The 16,887-nt window shown below is 44.9% G+C and overlaps 1 protein-coding gene across 13 annotated transcripts in view; it reads left to right on the top strand.

Moving 5' to 3' along the window:
* The window catches only part of LOC115397992 (trichohyalin-like), a 27,323-nt gene extending 10,436 nt beyond the window's left edge, over positions 1–16,887 (top strand). For 5 of the 13 annotated variants that reach the window (XM_030104593.1, XM_030104590.1, XM_030104592.1 and 2 more), the window contains 13 exons: positions 576–623; positions 890–937; positions 1,025–1,072; positions 1,553–1,585; positions 2,450–2,557; positions 2,919–2,966; positions 12,281–12,328; positions 12,668–12,715; positions 13,714–13,761; positions 13,916–14,093; positions 14,173–14,274; positions 14,355–14,435; positions 15,526–16,887. In XM_030104593.1, the coding sequence (XP_029960453.1) occupies positions 576–623; positions 890–937; positions 1,025–1,072; positions 1,553–1,585; positions 2,450–2,557; positions 2,919–2,966; positions 12,281–12,328; positions 12,668–12,715; positions 13,714–13,761; positions 13,916–14,093; positions 14,173–14,274; positions 14,355–14,435; positions 15,526–15,714 (1,027 nt within the window). In that variant the 3' untranslated portion in view covers positions 15,715–16,887. Of the gene's footprint in view, positions 1–343; positions 383–575; positions 624–889; positions 938–1,024; positions 1,073–1,552; positions 1,586–2,449; positions 2,558–2,918; positions 2,967–12,280; positions 12,329–12,667; positions 12,716–13,713; positions 13,762–13,915; positions 14,094–14,172; positions 14,275–14,354; positions 14,436–15,525 lie in introns of all 13 variants that reach the window. The other 8 variants (XM_030104583.1, XM_030104581.1, XM_030104582.1 and 5 more) reach the window with 5 other exon arrangements.

Raw genomic sequence — 16,887 nt, 5'->3', positions numbered from 1 at the left:
GGGCGCTCCCTTAAAGATAGGGTGAGGAGCTCAGTCACCAGGGAGGAGCTCGGAGTAGAGCCGCTACTCCTCCACATTGAGAGGAGCCAGCTGAGGTGGCTCAGGCTCCTCTTTAGCATGCCTCCTGTCTTGCCTGAGCTAAGTCAGCACTGAGGGGGCGTGGCCTCAGAGGGGCGTGGCCTCTGAGTTCTTGCACCTTCTACTGGAGTATGAAATGTCAGCCGGCAGGAGAACTTTCTTTGGCTGCTGGATGAAGTCATCCAGCCAAACTTTGTGCTTGTTCTGAATGGCGGGAATTGTATATTCATGAGGAATCTGATTGAATTTTCTGTGATTTTTAAAGAAACGCCATGTCGATGGAGCAACAACTCATCCAGATTAGGTAATGACTTCAAAACAATCACCAAGGTTTGATGCTGCTGACAACGTGTGGATCTGGAACTGGACTTATTGTGGCCTCTGAATTGTTGTAATCTGTATCAAAATGTCCGTTAATGGAAGAAATGGATTTGTAGATCATTTAGAGGTTACTTTTATCAGTGTTCAGGTCTTGACACCACATATTTTCCCCACAGATCTGTTCTGGACAAACAAGAGGAAGAACTGAGAGCAACCCGCCATGAGTATGTCAATTTCCTGTTCCAGAGTTAAACTAGCTTTTGTGTTCACAGTGTGGTGTCTGTGTGTGATCGCTCTCAATTTACCGATGAATTTTCTTTGATGGGATTTTGAGTGTTGAGGCTGGGCATGATCAATCTGACTGATCATTTAGCAGTAATCCATCCAGTGTCTCAGATTTAGAATTTCACAGAAGAGAATGTGTGGTTCAGCTTTTCAGTGATTGAACTCATCTAACGAGAATAATCATTGTGTGTTTTGTCCCACACAGAGCGAGCGAGATGAAACGGAATTATGAAGATCAAATTGTAAAATTAAGGTAAATATGTTTTATATTTTTGCAGAGAAATCTTTCCTGGATTGTCCCATGCTTCCTTCTCATGCTCAGATGTTTTTCCTTTGACAGCTCTGCTCTGCATCAAAAGCAGCAAGAAATGCAGACAATCACAGAGAGGTACTGTACAGGAAATGACTGAAACCACGCAATCCCATGGCTTCTCTGAATATTCCCAAGAAGAGCACCGGGACGAGCTAAAAGCTGCCATGACTTGTTCGAGTTATAGCGATTCATCAGAGATTCATAAAGGTGGCCATTATGAACAATGTCATAATCTCCCATGATTCTTGGTTTGCCTTGGTTGTTATCTTGGGATGTTCAGGTGCCTATTCATCACTGTGATTAATTTATTTTAACAAATGTATTACAAAAAAAAAAAAAATTGCACTGCTTTGACCTGAAACAACAGAACATGTTCAACATTTACTTGACGTTAAATGATAAAAAAGATAAAAGTAAAAGTCGCATCTCGCCGCTCTTCAATGAAGAGAGATTCTTAACTTAAAACTTAAATTCCACTGGACTTTCTGATTTTAACCAATGAAGCTGTGATCTCTTGTTATCACCACTAACATTTCTTTGATGCTTTTCCAACAGACGTCAGGGGAATGAGCAGCAGTTCCAGGCAAGGTAAAAGTTTTTCACATTTAAAATTTTCTCTTTCCAGTTTGCATCCAGTCAAGTTTATTTTTACATTGAATAAAATCTGTGAAGTCCTGCAGGACAGCAGGATCCTCTCATGCATGATGGACTAAATGCAACAGAATACACGTTAAGTTATTGCAGGGGGAAAAGGTACTGGTGTACACTGGTTGTGGCTGTGAGCAGACAAAGCATGCAAATCTGTTCCCGCCGAACTTGTCTGTGCTGCAGTCACACTTCAGTCTGCTTTCACAGCCCTGGGTTTGTTCCGACAACAACAAAAATACAAGTATGAACACACTTTCTGGTGGAAACACAAAATCATCGTTGCATTTTGGGCGTCTGTTTACATGACAACAGTGATGAAAATGCTGCTTTCTGGAAAATTCTTTGAGGTGCAACTTTTGAAAAGTGTCCGTCTTCATGTTAAGGGACGAACAACAACACTTTCTGGAAGCTCTGTTTCCATCCTGAGGAGACAGCCGGAGCCCTGCAAGGTTTCCGGTGAAAACACATCGTTTTAGCATTTCCATTTCATAAAAGTTTCAGGTTACACACTGACATGCTAACATCCTGGAAATGAAGTGGTTAGCATGCTGCTCTAAACATTAACACTGGAGAACACGGAGAATAATACATTCTGAACATTAACACTCAAGATATGAGGAATATCCGGTTTGATGATGTTTACCTTTACAAAGTCTCTCAGAAAACCTTCGTTGATATTTCTTGGGACCTTCGGCAGTCACCACCCAGAAGGGAGAGGGGTCAAGTCATATTACACTGAAGTCAGAGCGATGAGCCAACTGGAGTGGTTTCACTGGATTTGGGCCTTTTGTTCTCTTTCTGTAGCTATATCAGCAGGATAACATCTGGTCTCCAAACAGTCTTCCAGCATGTTATGTCCCCCTTCAGCAGTGCCATTAGCGACTGGTTTGGGACACCAGACCAAGATTTCAGGTTAAGTATGTTTGCGTGTGCTGTCCTTAAGTTACAGTATAGTGTCACAAACAGCTTCATGAGACAGAATATGATTTAAAAAGCAAACAACTAAAAATAAGAACATTTGATTGAGCATAAAACCCCTCTGTAACACGGGGCGTCCTGCAAGGTGTCTTACTGTGCCATCCAAAGAAAAATACAGTTAATGAAAGCAGTTGGGACAGGAAGTGCTGCTAATAGAAGGAAAAAAACATTTTAAACAATCAGCTTGACCTCTGTCCAGATGAGCTCCTGGACTGTGTCGTGTGTTTGGAGATTATTACTCACATTTTGTACCTGCTGTCATTTCATCAGACTCATATTTCTGTGATGTTTATAGATTTGCGCAAATGGAAAGCTATTACAAACAAGAGCTTCAGAAATACAGGTAAGTATGTTTCTTTTTATTTACTGTAAAAACGAGGGATTCACCGATGCCACTTTTTTAAAGTACGACTTCTAATGTTTTAACTACTTGTCGATACCTGTGAATGTAATGCGTTGCTGCGATTCACCGATCAACAGGGCAAGCCATAAAACTTTAGCATGTAGCACAGCTGAGAGCAGTTAAACTCCTGACTGGCATCCTTCTAACTCTGCTGCCAGTTAAGTTTCTCGTGTTGAAGCAGCTGCTTTTCTCCTTCTCTTGATATTTTGTCAGAATAGAATTTGCAGTCTGTCTTACTATTTGTCGTTGCGATTGATTTTAACGAATCTATAATCCGCTCACATCGCTCGTCTTCTCTTTCGTACCTGTGGGCGACGCCACAGACAGCTGATGCTGTGTTGTACTCACCGAGTTTTATCAGGGAGCTTTTTCACCACTCCAAGTACTCCGTGGCAGTATTGTATCTGATACTTGATACTGGTATCGGTATCGGTGCATCCCTATTAACAAACAATGCTCGTGGCTCCAGAATCTACACTGCTTATGTAACAGGTCTCAGGTTGAGTACCCATAAACAGATAAGAAGTCCTGTAAAACAGGAAGAAAAGATGAAACGGACGACCGATGCTTCTGGTGCAGTCTGGCTTCCTCAGCAGAATTTATTCACAATTCCCATAGTATGTTCTTTCTTTTCCCATATTTTCTTAAACATATTAGAAACAAAATCACAACTGATCACAGACAGTAACAATTCAATCCTATTTTCCTCAATGAAACAACAAAATATCATTTTACCACAAAATATGATCTTACATCAGTATAGTACTGCATTAAAACGCTCCCTTTCAGTCAAATCAACTGTTTATCACTCAGATCAAATCTAAATCAATGAAATGTAACTTATTTAACCTTTCTTTAAGTTGAAATTGCAGACACGAGTGTATTACTCTTAAATTATGGGATTAATGTATGCGCTGAAGACAAAGTTGATCCATTTTCACCATTTTCAAACAATCACATGAAGATATTACTGTAACTCATAACTTATTTACACAATCAACAACATACAAATCCATAAGAATGATATTTAACCTCAAACAAAATGTGCAGGAGCCATGAATTAATACAGAGTTTTGGTCACAAAGGAAAAAACTACACCACTGCTGTGCCATCTTATGCCACATGTGACACACGGAGGAAACACGTTTCCCATTCATTCAAAAAAAAAACACGGTCAAATCTACTCAAAACATGAACAAACTCAAATGATCATCTTCTCCAAACATTTAATCACCAGTTTGAGTAACTTTTATGAATATATTCACAGTCCACTAACCTGTAAAACAGGAAGAAAAGATGAAACGGACGACCGATGCTTCTGGTGCAGTCTGGCTTCCTCAGCAGAATGAGGAAGTTGATACTTCCGTTTGCACAGAGAAGCAAGGCGCCACTGCCTCCTACTGGTGGCACTGAATAAGTGTCTCAGAAGAAAATAATTTTCTTTGCTCTTAGGATAAGCAATAATTAATCACTTTGGATTATATTCACAAATCTACAGAAATAATATACTCAAAATAAACAAAACTTCATAAAATGTGACCGACATTTAATGAGCGTCACACGCTCCCTGACAAAATGAAAATGGCTCCAGACATTTAAATACTCACAAACCTCAAACTTTTTCAATATTTGTATTTACAGTTCAACATTCTGGAACAGTTCCAATATCCAAAGGTATGTATGTGTGAGTCTGTCAGTACACCCATAGTGGTGCAACAAATGGTGTGGTTGACGTGTATGGTAAGACTTGGTAGGATGGGGGGTATGGCAACACCTTGAAAGGTGTGTGGTAGGTCATTGGGTATGTTTGCATTTCCCCAGTTGGTACTGCTGACAGTCCATGGGCCCCCACTGTCTGGCAAAAAGTCTGTTGTTGGTATGAAGGTCGGCCTAATGTGTCGTATGTGAGCATCTGAGTGGGTTTTCTCTCACGGGTGGACCTCCGGGTTTGTGGCTGGCGAGCCTGATCATTATTGGGCAGTTCACTTGCTGTCTGAGGGGTTACTAGTTCTGTGGCTTCTTGCTCAGCAGGTACTGGATCAACAGGTAAGTACTCCTCTTCTGCCCATTCCTCGTCATGTGTCCCTTGTCCCATTTCTCTGCTCTCTACGTCAGGCAGACTCTCTCTCCCTCCACTGACTTGGAGTTTTTCTCTAGCTTCTCTTTCAGATACAGGTGGTTGTGTTTGGTCAGATCTCTCAGTAGTTGTTACGTGGTTAGAATGTCTCTGAGGCTCACATAGTGGCTCTGGTGTGTTCTCAATTCTTGTCTTCACAGGTATTCTCAGCCAGTATTGGGGTCCATCATCATCAGAGGAGTCACTGCTTGGGTTCCACTCACTCTGTCTCTTTGTGTTTGGATGTCTGACCCTTGATCTTTGTTGGAGTGGGTCAGTTGATGGAGCAGGTAAGTGTTTTGGTGTTTTCGTCTTTTGTCCAACTGGTGATCTCTGTGATGGTTGAGGGAAGTCTATTGGTAGGTCATTAACTAAGTGAAGTAGATTGCGGTGTAAGGTACGCACTCTATTTCCACCAGTTTCCGGTACCACTTTGTAGACTGGCCCATCTGCAACTCTCTCCTTCACAACATGGATCGCATCTTCCCAGTACGCTCTTAGCTTCCCTGGGCCACCTCTCTCACCCAGGTTACGCACCAGGACGCGATCACCTGGTTCAAGGACAACACCTTTCATGTGGCGGTCATAGTACCTCTTTTGTCGAGAACTTGACTGTTGGCTGTTTTCAGAGGCAAGTCTGTACGCTTCCTTCATTCTAGAGGCCCACTTCTCTGCATAACCTTTCGGAGAAGTAGCTTCTTCATCAGTGTCCAGGCCAAATATCATGTCCACAGGCAGACGTGGGTGACGACCGTACATCAGATAGAAGGGGGAAAACCCAGTCGCTTCATGCCTGGTACAATTGTATGCGTGGATGACTTTTGACAGATGCTCTTTCCACCGTTCTTTTTCTTTTTCTGTCAGGGTCCTGAGCATCTGTAGCAGGGTACGGTTGAATCTTTCTGCAGGATTCCCTTGAGGATGGTACGGGGTGGTCCTTGAGTGACCCACACCACTGAGCTGCTGCAAGGTTTTAAACAGCTCGTTCTCAAATTCTCTCCCTTGGTCATGATGTAATTTCCATGGATACCCGAAACGTGGGATAAAATCATTGAAGAGTTTCTCTGCAGCCGTTTTGCCAGATTTATTTCGAGTTGCATAGGCTTGTGCAAATCTGGTAAAGTGATCGACGATGACCAGAATGTACTCAAAGCCTCCCTTACTGGACTCTAGGTGGAGGTAGTCAATCGACACAAGTTCGAGGGGTGAGCTGGTGGTAATACTCCCCATAGGCGCTCTGACATGTGAGACAGGCTTTTTCTGCTTGATACAGGGGCATTTTCTTGTCACGTAAGCTTCAACATCCTGCTTCATGTATGGCCAATAAAATCGATCCCTCGCCAGGCCCAGAACCCTCTCGGTTCCCATATGACCCATGTCATCATGGAGGTATTTCAGAACCATAACGCGGTACTGGTTTGGCAGGACGAGTTGGCTTCTTTGACTGGTTTCTCTGTATAGCAGACCATCTTTGAGGTGGAGTTTCTCCCACTCATGCAGAAGTTTCCTGGCTAGACCACTCACTCCCCTCCTCATGTCACTGGTCAGACTGCTGGTATTCTCTTTCAATCTGATTATTTGGCTGATGGCAGGATCATCTCGTTGAGATTTCATGAGCTCATCACGACCTATGGTTGGGAGCAGTTCTGGTGACTGGATGTCTGAAGTATGATGCGACAAGTTTAGGGCAGCCACATAAGCGATGTCACGTTGCTTTGCAACCCTGCTGCCTTCCCATGTTGCCAGAATGGTCTCCTTGGACAGCTCCTGTGTGCATGTGTCCACGTAGCTGTCAATGTCTAAGGGCAACCTAGACAGGGTGTCTGCATCAATGTTTACTTTTCCTGGTCGATATTTCACTTCAAACCGGAAGTCAGCAAGCTCACCAACCCATCGGTGGCCAACCGCATTCAGCTTAGCAGTGCTCATCACATAGGTCAGCGGATTGTTATCTGTGTAGACAACGAAGTGGGGTGCATAGAACAGATAATCTCTAAATTTCTCACTTATGGCCCACTTTAAAGCCAGAAACTCGAGCTTGCCTGAGTGAAGGTTGTAATTTCGTTCTGCAGGCGTCAGCGTCCTTGACCCATAGGCAATCACTCTGAGCTTTCCTCCTTGGCGTTGGTATAGGACGGCACCCAGTCCTTGTTCTGACGCATCAGTGTGAAGCACAAATGGGAGGTCAAAATCAGGATAACCAAGCACTGGGGGGTTTGACAAGATGTGTATGAGCTGGTCTAGGGCTCTTTGGTGCTCTTCGGCCCACTTCACTGGAGTCCTGGATGACAGCTGTGCTCCTTTTCCTTTCTTTTGCTTGGGCTGAGGCATCGATGTTGGAGTAGTTTTGATCTGTAAGAGCTCATAGATCGGCTTGGCAACTCTCGAGAAGTCTTGCACATAAGTCCGGTAATAGCTGAGGAATCCCAGGAGCTTACGGACTTCTCCAACAGTGCAGGGAGACTTACTTCTCAGAGCTTGGATGGCTTCCAGATCCTTGGGGTCGACTCTAACGCCTTCGGCAGAGACCAGCTTCCCCACATAACGAACCTCGTTTTTGAAGAGCTCGCATTTAGTTGGCCGGAGTTTCACTCCGTGGCGTTGGAGGGCCCTCAGGACGCGTCTCAGAACCTCAACATGATCTTCAAATGTTTTGGCATAGCAGAGGACATCGTCTAAGTATGGGATACAACACTCATCCCGCAAGGAGGTGAGCATCTCCTCCATGCTCCTCTGAAACGCGGCTGGTGCATTTGAAAGTCCAAAGGGGATACGCACCCACTCGTATAAGCCCCATGGAGTGATGAACGCAGTCAGGTGGCGTGATCCCTCAGCAATGAAACCTTGATGATAGGCTTTTCCCTGATCCAAAATAGAAAACCAGCTGTACCCCCCAAGCGTGTCGATAAGGTCTTGTATACGGGGCAAGGGGTGTCTGTCTGGGACTGTTTTTTTGGTTTAGAAGCCTGTAGTCGATGCAAAGCCTCAAGCTTCCGTCCTTTTTGCGCACGCAGACTACTGGGGCGGAGTATGGGGACTTTGACTTCACTATCCACTTCTTAGCCAGTAAGTCCTGAATATACTCCTTGACCTCTTTGTAGAGGGGCTTGGGGACTGCTGCGTAGGATCGCTGCACTGGGATGTCGTCTTTCAGAGTTATACCCATTTGAAGGCTTGGAACACATCCGATATCATTATCATCTCGAGCAAATGCATTTGACTCCTCATAGAGCATTGGTTTCACCAGTTCTTGTTGTTCTTCAGTTAAATGGCTTAGATTGACAGGGGGATGCCACAGCTGGAGTGGCTGCTCTGTTTCACCTTGATCACCCCTGCAGTCATGAACAGATGAGTCGGCTTCATTACTCTCAATACTGTCTGTCTGGTCTGTTTCCACTATCTTGTCAATGGGTTGGATACTACCAAGCGTGACGAAGTGGTTCAGCGTGATGTTATGGTGAGTATGATTGCCCACTGGAATTTCAACATAAGGCCACTTGGTGTGGTGAACCTCAACCAGCCCATCACCGAGATCCAGCTGTTCAAGTTTTATGTCTGGATGGTTGGCTTCAAACAGCGCCACAGATGAGGTGAAGTCAGCTGGTACCTTGCATTTGACACGGGCGACCTGGCCGGGATGGACAACGACTTCATGCCGACCGACTCTCACCAGGGCTTGACGATGAGTGGGCTCCTGGGCCTGTATGAAATTCACGATGGCTTCAGCTTTGTCACTTTCAACCTGCATGGCACCTTCCAGCAACCTGGCGATAACACTGACGACACCCATTCCATTCTCCTGCCCGAGGATGAGTTCTTTAATCACATTGAAGCCCACTATTGGTCTTGCAAGGCTCACCTGACTGACAAGGAAGGGTACTCTGATGGCGAGTTTTGGATCATCATTGCCAGGTAGATTAAAGGTGAGTTCAACCCATCCATCGTATGGTATCGGCTCTCCATTGGCTGCAGTGAGGTCAAGTTGTCTGTCTCCCAAAAGCTCACTGAGGGGACGCACTTCCTGTTGAGGTAGGTATTTTTGTTTCCATGACCGGTCTATGATACTGACCTGGGCACCAGAGTCTTGAAGTGCAGTTACAGGATACCCATTCAGATTACATTTTAACAAGCATTTTTCTCCAATTAGCTTAGCCACTCGCTGTGATTTTGACTGGCTCTCAGCTGGAGGATGAGGAGTGACAACTGGTTTACTGATCTCTGGGCGGGACTTCACACTATTGTCGGTCACAGCCTGTCCCCCTGCCATGACCGGGGTGCGTTTCCCGATGGCTTTGATTTTTTTAAGCATCCCAGAGCACGGTGCCCCTCTTCACCACAAGCGAAGCAGTGGTTGCAGTCAGTCCGACCGTTGGCAATGCAGTTGGGGCAGCCATGTGACCTCTCTTTCTTTGGCTGCCTGCTCTGTTTGTTGGGGCACTGACAGGTACATGGAGGCCTAGGATCAGGTATTGATTGCTTCACTGTTCCTGGAGCATTTAACTGGAGAGAGCTTACAACCTGAGTCAGGGCCTGCACTTGAGCACTCAGCTGATTAAGTAACTCATCTTTAGCCTGACTGTCAGTGTTGCACTTTTCTTTGCTTGGCTCATGAGTGTTTGACTCGCTACTCTGTACGTGAGCTGTTTTTGGGCGGGTGCTGCGTCCCAAGCGTCTTTTCCTCTCACTCTCCTCATTGGTTGTCTTGGTAACTTGTCTCAAGAGCATCTCATCAGTTACTGTTGGATCTGAGAGGAGGAGTCGGAGCTCACGCCTAACATCATCATGTTTCTCGCTCAAGCCCTGATAGACTGTACGAAGGAAAACATTTTGTGCTGTTTGTGCCTCATACTTGATGTCTGAATCAGTCTCTCTGGATGTGAATATCACCTTCTGTTTGAGACCCATCATTCTGTAGAGGAACTGCTGCGGTGTTTCATGCTCATGCTGTTTTGCATTCATCAATTCCTGAAACAGTTCAGTGCTGCTTTTCTCTCCAAGGTGCGACTGGAGGAAGCTCTTCAACTCCGCTATGGTCATCTCATCCTTGCTGGAGAGCATATCCTTGAAGTTGCCAGGTTTGATGATGCGAAACACTGCTCTTGTGATCTCATCCTCTGTGTGTTTTTCTTTCAGTCCAATGTTAATCTGTTTACTGATATTGCTGTAGCTGATATCAGATGAGTTATCGCCAATTTGCCCACCATGAATTTTGAATTCTTTTCTCTGGAGAAGGGGAAGGTCTTTGAGAGCGATCATGCTTTCGATAGAATGCTGGTCAGTGTTTGGATGAGGTGACAGCCTAGCATGTTGACTGTGGGACTGGTCACTGTCTTTGTCAGTCTGTTGGGCGTAAGTCACATGTGGAGTGAGTGGGGCATTACTCTGTTTAAGTGTTTGGTAACACATGTGACTGGAGAGCACCTTGTTCTGTTGTGGTTCAGGAGAATAAATCTGAGAAGCTGAGTCTGTTGTTGTAGCTTCAGTGCGTGTGTCTGTGTTAACCTGAGCAACAATAGATGGTGGAGGTGGCAAAACATTTGCATCAGATGTAACACTCATCTCGCCCTCTGCAGAGAGTTTACCCTGTTCCTGGTTACGCATCATCTCATCAATCATGTCTTTCAAAAACAGTAACTGTGAAATGCCCTCATCTTCCAACTCCAGTAAACACTTGCTGTCCATGTAAGTACACACAAAGTCAATGCAACCTTCTTCGTCGTGTTTGTTCAACTTAGCTGAGTCTTGATCAGATGTCCGTGGAATGGCCATTGCAAGTTGGAGCAAGTCATCAGCAGAAAGGCGAAACAGTCCCTTCTTGACAGTCCAAACCAGCCTCTTCCTCTCGTTGTCCGCCATTGTGAACCCACGTCAGATGCCCTTGGCCCTCGAACTCCCTCACTCTGGCAACCGTCAGACGCCCTGGAATCTTGCAGCCCCTGGTCCTGATGATGAGTCACACACTGGTCCACAGGTTCAATAATCACTGGATCAACGACGTTCTCCGACCACGAGTGTCGCCGATCCCGGACGAGCCCCCACAAATCTGTAACAGGTCTCAGGTTGAGTACCCATAAACAGATAAGAAGTCCTGTAAAACAGGAAGAAAAGATGAAACGGACGACCGATGCTTCTGGTGCAGTCTGGCTTCCTCAGCAGAATTTATTCACAATTCCCATAGTATGTTCTTTCTTTTCCCATATTTTCTTAAACATATTAGAAACAAAATCACAACTGATCACAGACAGTAACAATTCAATCCTATTTTCCTCAATGAAACAACAAAATATCATTTTACCACAAAATATGATCTTACATCAGTATAGTACTGCATTAAAACGCTCCCTTTCAGTCAAATCAACTGTTTATCACTCAGATCAAATCTAAATCAATGAAATGTAACTTATTTAACCTTTCTTTAAGTTGAAATTGCAGACACGAGTGTATTACTCTTAAATTATGGGATTAATGTATGCGCTGAAGACAAAGTTGATCCATTTTCACCATTTTCAAACAATCACATGAAGATATTACTGTAACTCATAACTTATTTACACAATCAACAACATACAAATCCATAAGAATGATATTTAACCTCAAACAAAATGTGCAGGAGCCATGAATTAATACAGAGTTTTGGTCACAAAGGAAAAAACTACACCACTGCTGTGCCATCTTATGCCACATGTGACACACGGAGGAAACACGTTTCCCATTCATTCAAAAAAAAAACACGGTCAAATCTACTCAAAACATGAACAAACTCAAATGATCATCTTCTCCAAACATTTAATCACCAGTTTGAGTAACTTTTATGAATATATTCACAGTCCACTAACCTGTAAAACAGGAAGAAAAGATGAAACGGACGACCGATGCTTCTGGTGCAGTCTGGCTTCCTCAGCAGAATGAGGAAGTTGATACTTCCGTTTGCACAGAGAAGCAAGGCGCCACTGCCTCCTACTGGTGGCACTGAATAAGTGTCTCAGAAGAAAATAATTTTCTTTGCTCTTAGGATAAGCAATAATTAATCACTTTGGATTATATTCACAAATCTACAGAAATAATATACTCAAAATAAACAAAACTTCATAAAATGTGACCGACATTTAATGAGCGTCACACTTACTTCTCTCCACAGTTGTGCTCTGGGGGAAAGGGCGAACGAAGTGGAGGGCTACAAACAGCGGTACTTCACACACAACAAACCATAACTCTACAAGAGGATTGAGAACATCAGCTGCACAGTCTTGGCTTTCCTACAACAAGCCTGCTATGAGCAACTGCTTAGTCAATCTCTGAAAGGACATGTTAACCTGAAAAATGTTGTGCATGAAGAATCTCCGTATTAACGGTATTGTGATTTCAGTCAATCTCTAGCAGAGACAAATAAAGGAGTGCCGAGTTTCTCGATTTTGGGTTCAGTGGTTGACAATTCACTCAACATCATACAGTCAGTGATGTTACTGATGAATGTGTGATCTGTTAGAATGTAAGCAGGCTAACCAGTCTCTACTCTTTTTAACAGCATGGCAGAGAGGGAAAGCTATTTCCAACGGAAAATGGACGAGAAGAGGTAAATGTCGACCCTCCAGTTAATTCAAAAGAAATTCTGGAGACTGGTGAATGCAGTGAGTGCGCACCTCTGTGTTCTTTTCCAGTTAGACTGAAACTTAGACCGATCCATCCTCTTAAATGACAAAGTGGCTCACACCAATGACGTACGTCGTCTTTTTCTGCTGCCCCATTGTTCCAGAGCACATTTGTGACCCATGGCTGTTCAAACCACAGAGCCTCTGTGGTCAGACGCAGTCCAGACCACCTCCGAAAGTGACTTGAGTGATAGTGCTTCGGTTCCTGTTCACACTTGTCAGTAGGACTCACCACATGTTAATGTAGATGGAAACAGGTGTGTGTGTGTGTGTGTGTGTGTGTGTGTGTGTGTGTGTGTGTGTTGAATTCTTCCTCCCCAGTGAGTCAGGACTGGATAGACCCTCCTTAGTCTTCCAGGGTCTGTCTCTACCAGCTTCCAACATCTACAGACTGAGAGTTTTGTCCCTTCTTCTCTGTAAAACAGCTGGAGCTCAGTCGGATTGGATGGAGAGATTTTCAGATGGATGGAGCTCTGGACTTTGGTCCGCTTTAACACATGAACATCCTCTGTTCTAGATCTGTCTATGGATCTCTGTAGATCCTCCAGAGTTCCCATGATCCTGTGGGCTGCTTCTCTCATCAATGCTCTGGCCTTCAGTCCTGGTAGCTTTGCAGTTGTGCCAGACTCTTTACACTTCAGGGTGATGTACTGGCTTGGCACGCTGTGAGATCTTTTATCGAACTTAACCTGCTTTGAGGTTCTCCACTACTTCCTCCACTACCATTCATCATTTTCCTTCCGCTACACACTGTGTTGGTCGATCACACAGGAGCCCAATAAAATACATTTACATCTGTGGAAAAGTTCAAGGGTTTGAAGCCTGCAAACCGCTGTTGTGGTTTTTAGTTATTTCAGGGGAAATTGAGTTGAAATGGACTTTTTGTATTGTTGTTAGTCAAGCTGTTTGTTCTGATCCACAGGTCCATCCTTCAACAAAGAGAAGAGGAACTGAAATCCTTCAAAGACAGGTACTGTACCTGCAGTTTGAGAAAACCCCACAGGCAGAGAGACGAGGAATAAAACAGGAAACGTCACCTTTCATTTCGAAGTGAAGCGTGGATGTAAATAAGACTGTTGAAATGTACACTTCGGTTATCGAATAAAACGGTTTTTCTTCTGCAGAGTTGCAGGAGAGGTTGCACTCTCAATAAAGACAGGAAAAAATGAAAGCATGAACAATCCTGTCAGTAAGACCAGGCTCAAGGAGATGTACGAGGACATGAGGCTGCAGTTTCTGACCATCAAAAATCGTCTGAAATCAAGCAACTACAGACCAGACTCTGTCAAAGCTTCGCTTCAGGTAGACTGTTCTCTCTCACTGTCAGCTGAAGTGAACATTTCTTCTTGTTATTTGGCTGAATTTAAACCGATGAACACAGGGGATCTTCACTACTGCAGCAGAGAACATGGAGCAAAAAACAAAGGAGATCGACCAAATATTTGGACTGAATGAGGCCAACAGCAGCCCCGTATCCCAGAAGGTAGGAACCGAAACACAGAGGCCTTGAGCAGCTTCACCTCAGTCTCTGCTGATCCTCTAAAAACAACATTCTTGTTTCAGGTTAATGAGTACAGAAAGGCCACGGTTCAGTATCTGCAGCTGACGCTGTACCACAACAGCAAAGAGGAAGCTGAATCAAAGGTTCATCATAAATCACTTTTCATATTTCTTAAGCAGCGTAGAATTTTGACCTGAAAATACAGCGATCAGCCATAACATTAAAACCATCAATAGGGACAAGGACAGTGTTAGTAGGTCATTTATTGGTAGACATTTTGTGAGGAAGTAGTTTTGTTTGGCCTTGTTTGTGCGGTAACAATTTCAAGGGAAAACAAAACTTTCTTTGTCTTTTGTGGGCTGGAGGAGCTGGCCCTGGGTTGGTGCAGGAAGTTAGATGCTGGAGGCTGATTCTATGGGATGGGGGAACTTGGCCCGTTTCTGCCCCAGAACACCATGTGCTCGCTGTTGGAGCTGTGAAGCTCCAACTTGGGCTTCCAGGCTGAAGGAAACTGGTCGTTTGACCTGTGGAAAGTCTTAAAGGAGAGTCTGAGAGTTTGAGGCCGTGTCCCCGTATTACAGCAGGGCCGGTCCTGGTGCGAGGATCAGATGCCTGGTCAGGCCTGTGGGTCAGGCCTGTGGGTCAGGCCTGTGGGTCAGGCCTGTGGGTCAGGCCTGTGGGTCAGGCCTGTGGGTCAGGCCTGTGGATCAGGCCTCCTCCCTTTGTTAGCCATTAGCAGTGCTGGCTAGCTGGCTCTGGAGGAAAGGGGAGAAGCAGCAGGAGGAACTGGATGGGAGCACTTGGATGGGGTAGAGTCTGTGAAGCCATCCGATCAGCGTTCTTTACCTGCTGGTTCAGAGGCGCGCTCTGGGAGTCTGTTCTCAGAGGGAGGGGGAAGGGCTGACTCCCCTGCTGTGAGCCTCTGCAGCCAAGCTGGGAGATGCTCACAGAAATTGTTTTAAATAAGTTGAGGCCACTGCTCTGTTATGGCAGCGGCCTCTTTCATCAGGGAAATGCACAGTGCCACACAGCAGACTGGCACAAGAAACACAACAATCAGTTCAGTCCAGCCCAGCATCTGTAGGCCTGGTTACATCTGCTGTGGGAGCATCAGTGGGGCTGTCAGGTCATAATGTTCTGGCTGGTCAGTTAATCAGGTCACGCTTGAGCACCTTTGACATTCCTTATTTTTCACAACTCATTGTTTCTCTGATGGTCATTTCCCCTTCACAGATGGCTTCACTTCAAAACGAAGAGAATCCCGAGGCTGTGATGGAGCTCCTGACCTCTCACTGCCGGTGGCTGGCGAACCTCTTGGCTTTGAACGATCCTCCTCTTCAGCCCGACTGGGAGAATCATGACCCAGGGATGAACAAGTGGGACATTTTACCACGAAACCTCAATTCTTCCTCTGCCCTTTAAAGGACCACCGTCCAGCGCCAGCACAAAAGGGTCCTGTCTAAACAGTCCAGTGTGAACACTTGAATACCAGTGTGCTGGTGTGTATTTGTCTCAGTGCACGTCTGATTTACAGTGGGGACACGGAGGAGTGGATGGGTGGGTGGCGGGATGGGTGGAAGAAAGATCACAGTAAAACACTTTGTAGAATCAGTCTTGGGAATTGGGCCACATTATTTATGGGCTGCACACATTTTGTTGACACTCTATCATCGTTCACAGCAGAAATATCACAGAAGTCTGACTTGACTGTAAATGTTGTGTTTCCATGCGCCAAACATTCGAATGGTGTCCTGCTGACCAGGAGACCCAGATCCTGATTAGATGAGAGAGGAGGGAGCTTGGTGAGCAGAGAGGAGAATCTCACATGTAAATGAGTGAAGGCTGTGAATACATGGCAGGTTACTCACACCTGATGTGAACGAAGGACTTAACAAAGTCATGTTTGGGTTTGTTTGTTTTTTTGGTTGGGTGCATATGGTGAAGCTCAAATAATGAACGTCACAAAAATGTGGCGTGATATCAGGGGAAAAAGTACATAATTATATTGAACTCTATCATATTTGTATGCTGGAGACAGGAAGTCTGTCTGCAAGCGTCAGTGTGATGTTTTTGTGAATCAGAGATCGGATAAGGGGTCAGCACTCAAGTTGGGAAATGCGGGGCACTTCGGCCAAAGGAGTTTCACCCATTCTCTCATTTGTGTGTATTGATATGATTTGTGTTGACATCAGATAACTATGAAGTTGCGTTGCATTTTATTTGACTCCATGTGAAAAGTGAGCTGTTTTTGCACCTCGCTACATCAGTTTGTCCTCACACTTTATTGTGGTGGTTCTAACTCTTCATGCCTTCAGTTCAGCGACGTGACTGTCTCCTGCTGTAACCAGTGTAAAGACGTTGCCTTTCTCTCTGAGACTAAATGAATTGAACATTATCTGTGGGTCAAAACATGGATGTCAGAATGGCTGTGGCTCACAAACTGAGAGGCGGGCCTGATCCTTCAGGTGCCAGAGAACTGAAGATCAGCCCTGCAAGAGGAGCAATCTGAGGGGAAAAAGCTGCCTTTTCCCTGCATGTTTGAGAAAGAAAAAAAAAACTATGGAAAAATAAAAGGTGGAGGGGAAAATTGTTTCT

This window comes from Salarias fasciatus, chromosome 12 (genome assembly GCF_902148845.1).
Source record: "Salarias fasciatus chromosome 12, fSalaFa1.1, whole genome shotgun sequence".
NCBI lineage: Eukaryota > Metazoa > Chordata > Actinopteri > Blenniiformes > Blenniidae > Salarias > Salarias fasciatus.
The sequence above is the reverse complement of the archived record's forward strand: the minus strand, read 5'-3'. Positions and strand labels throughout refer to the sequence as shown.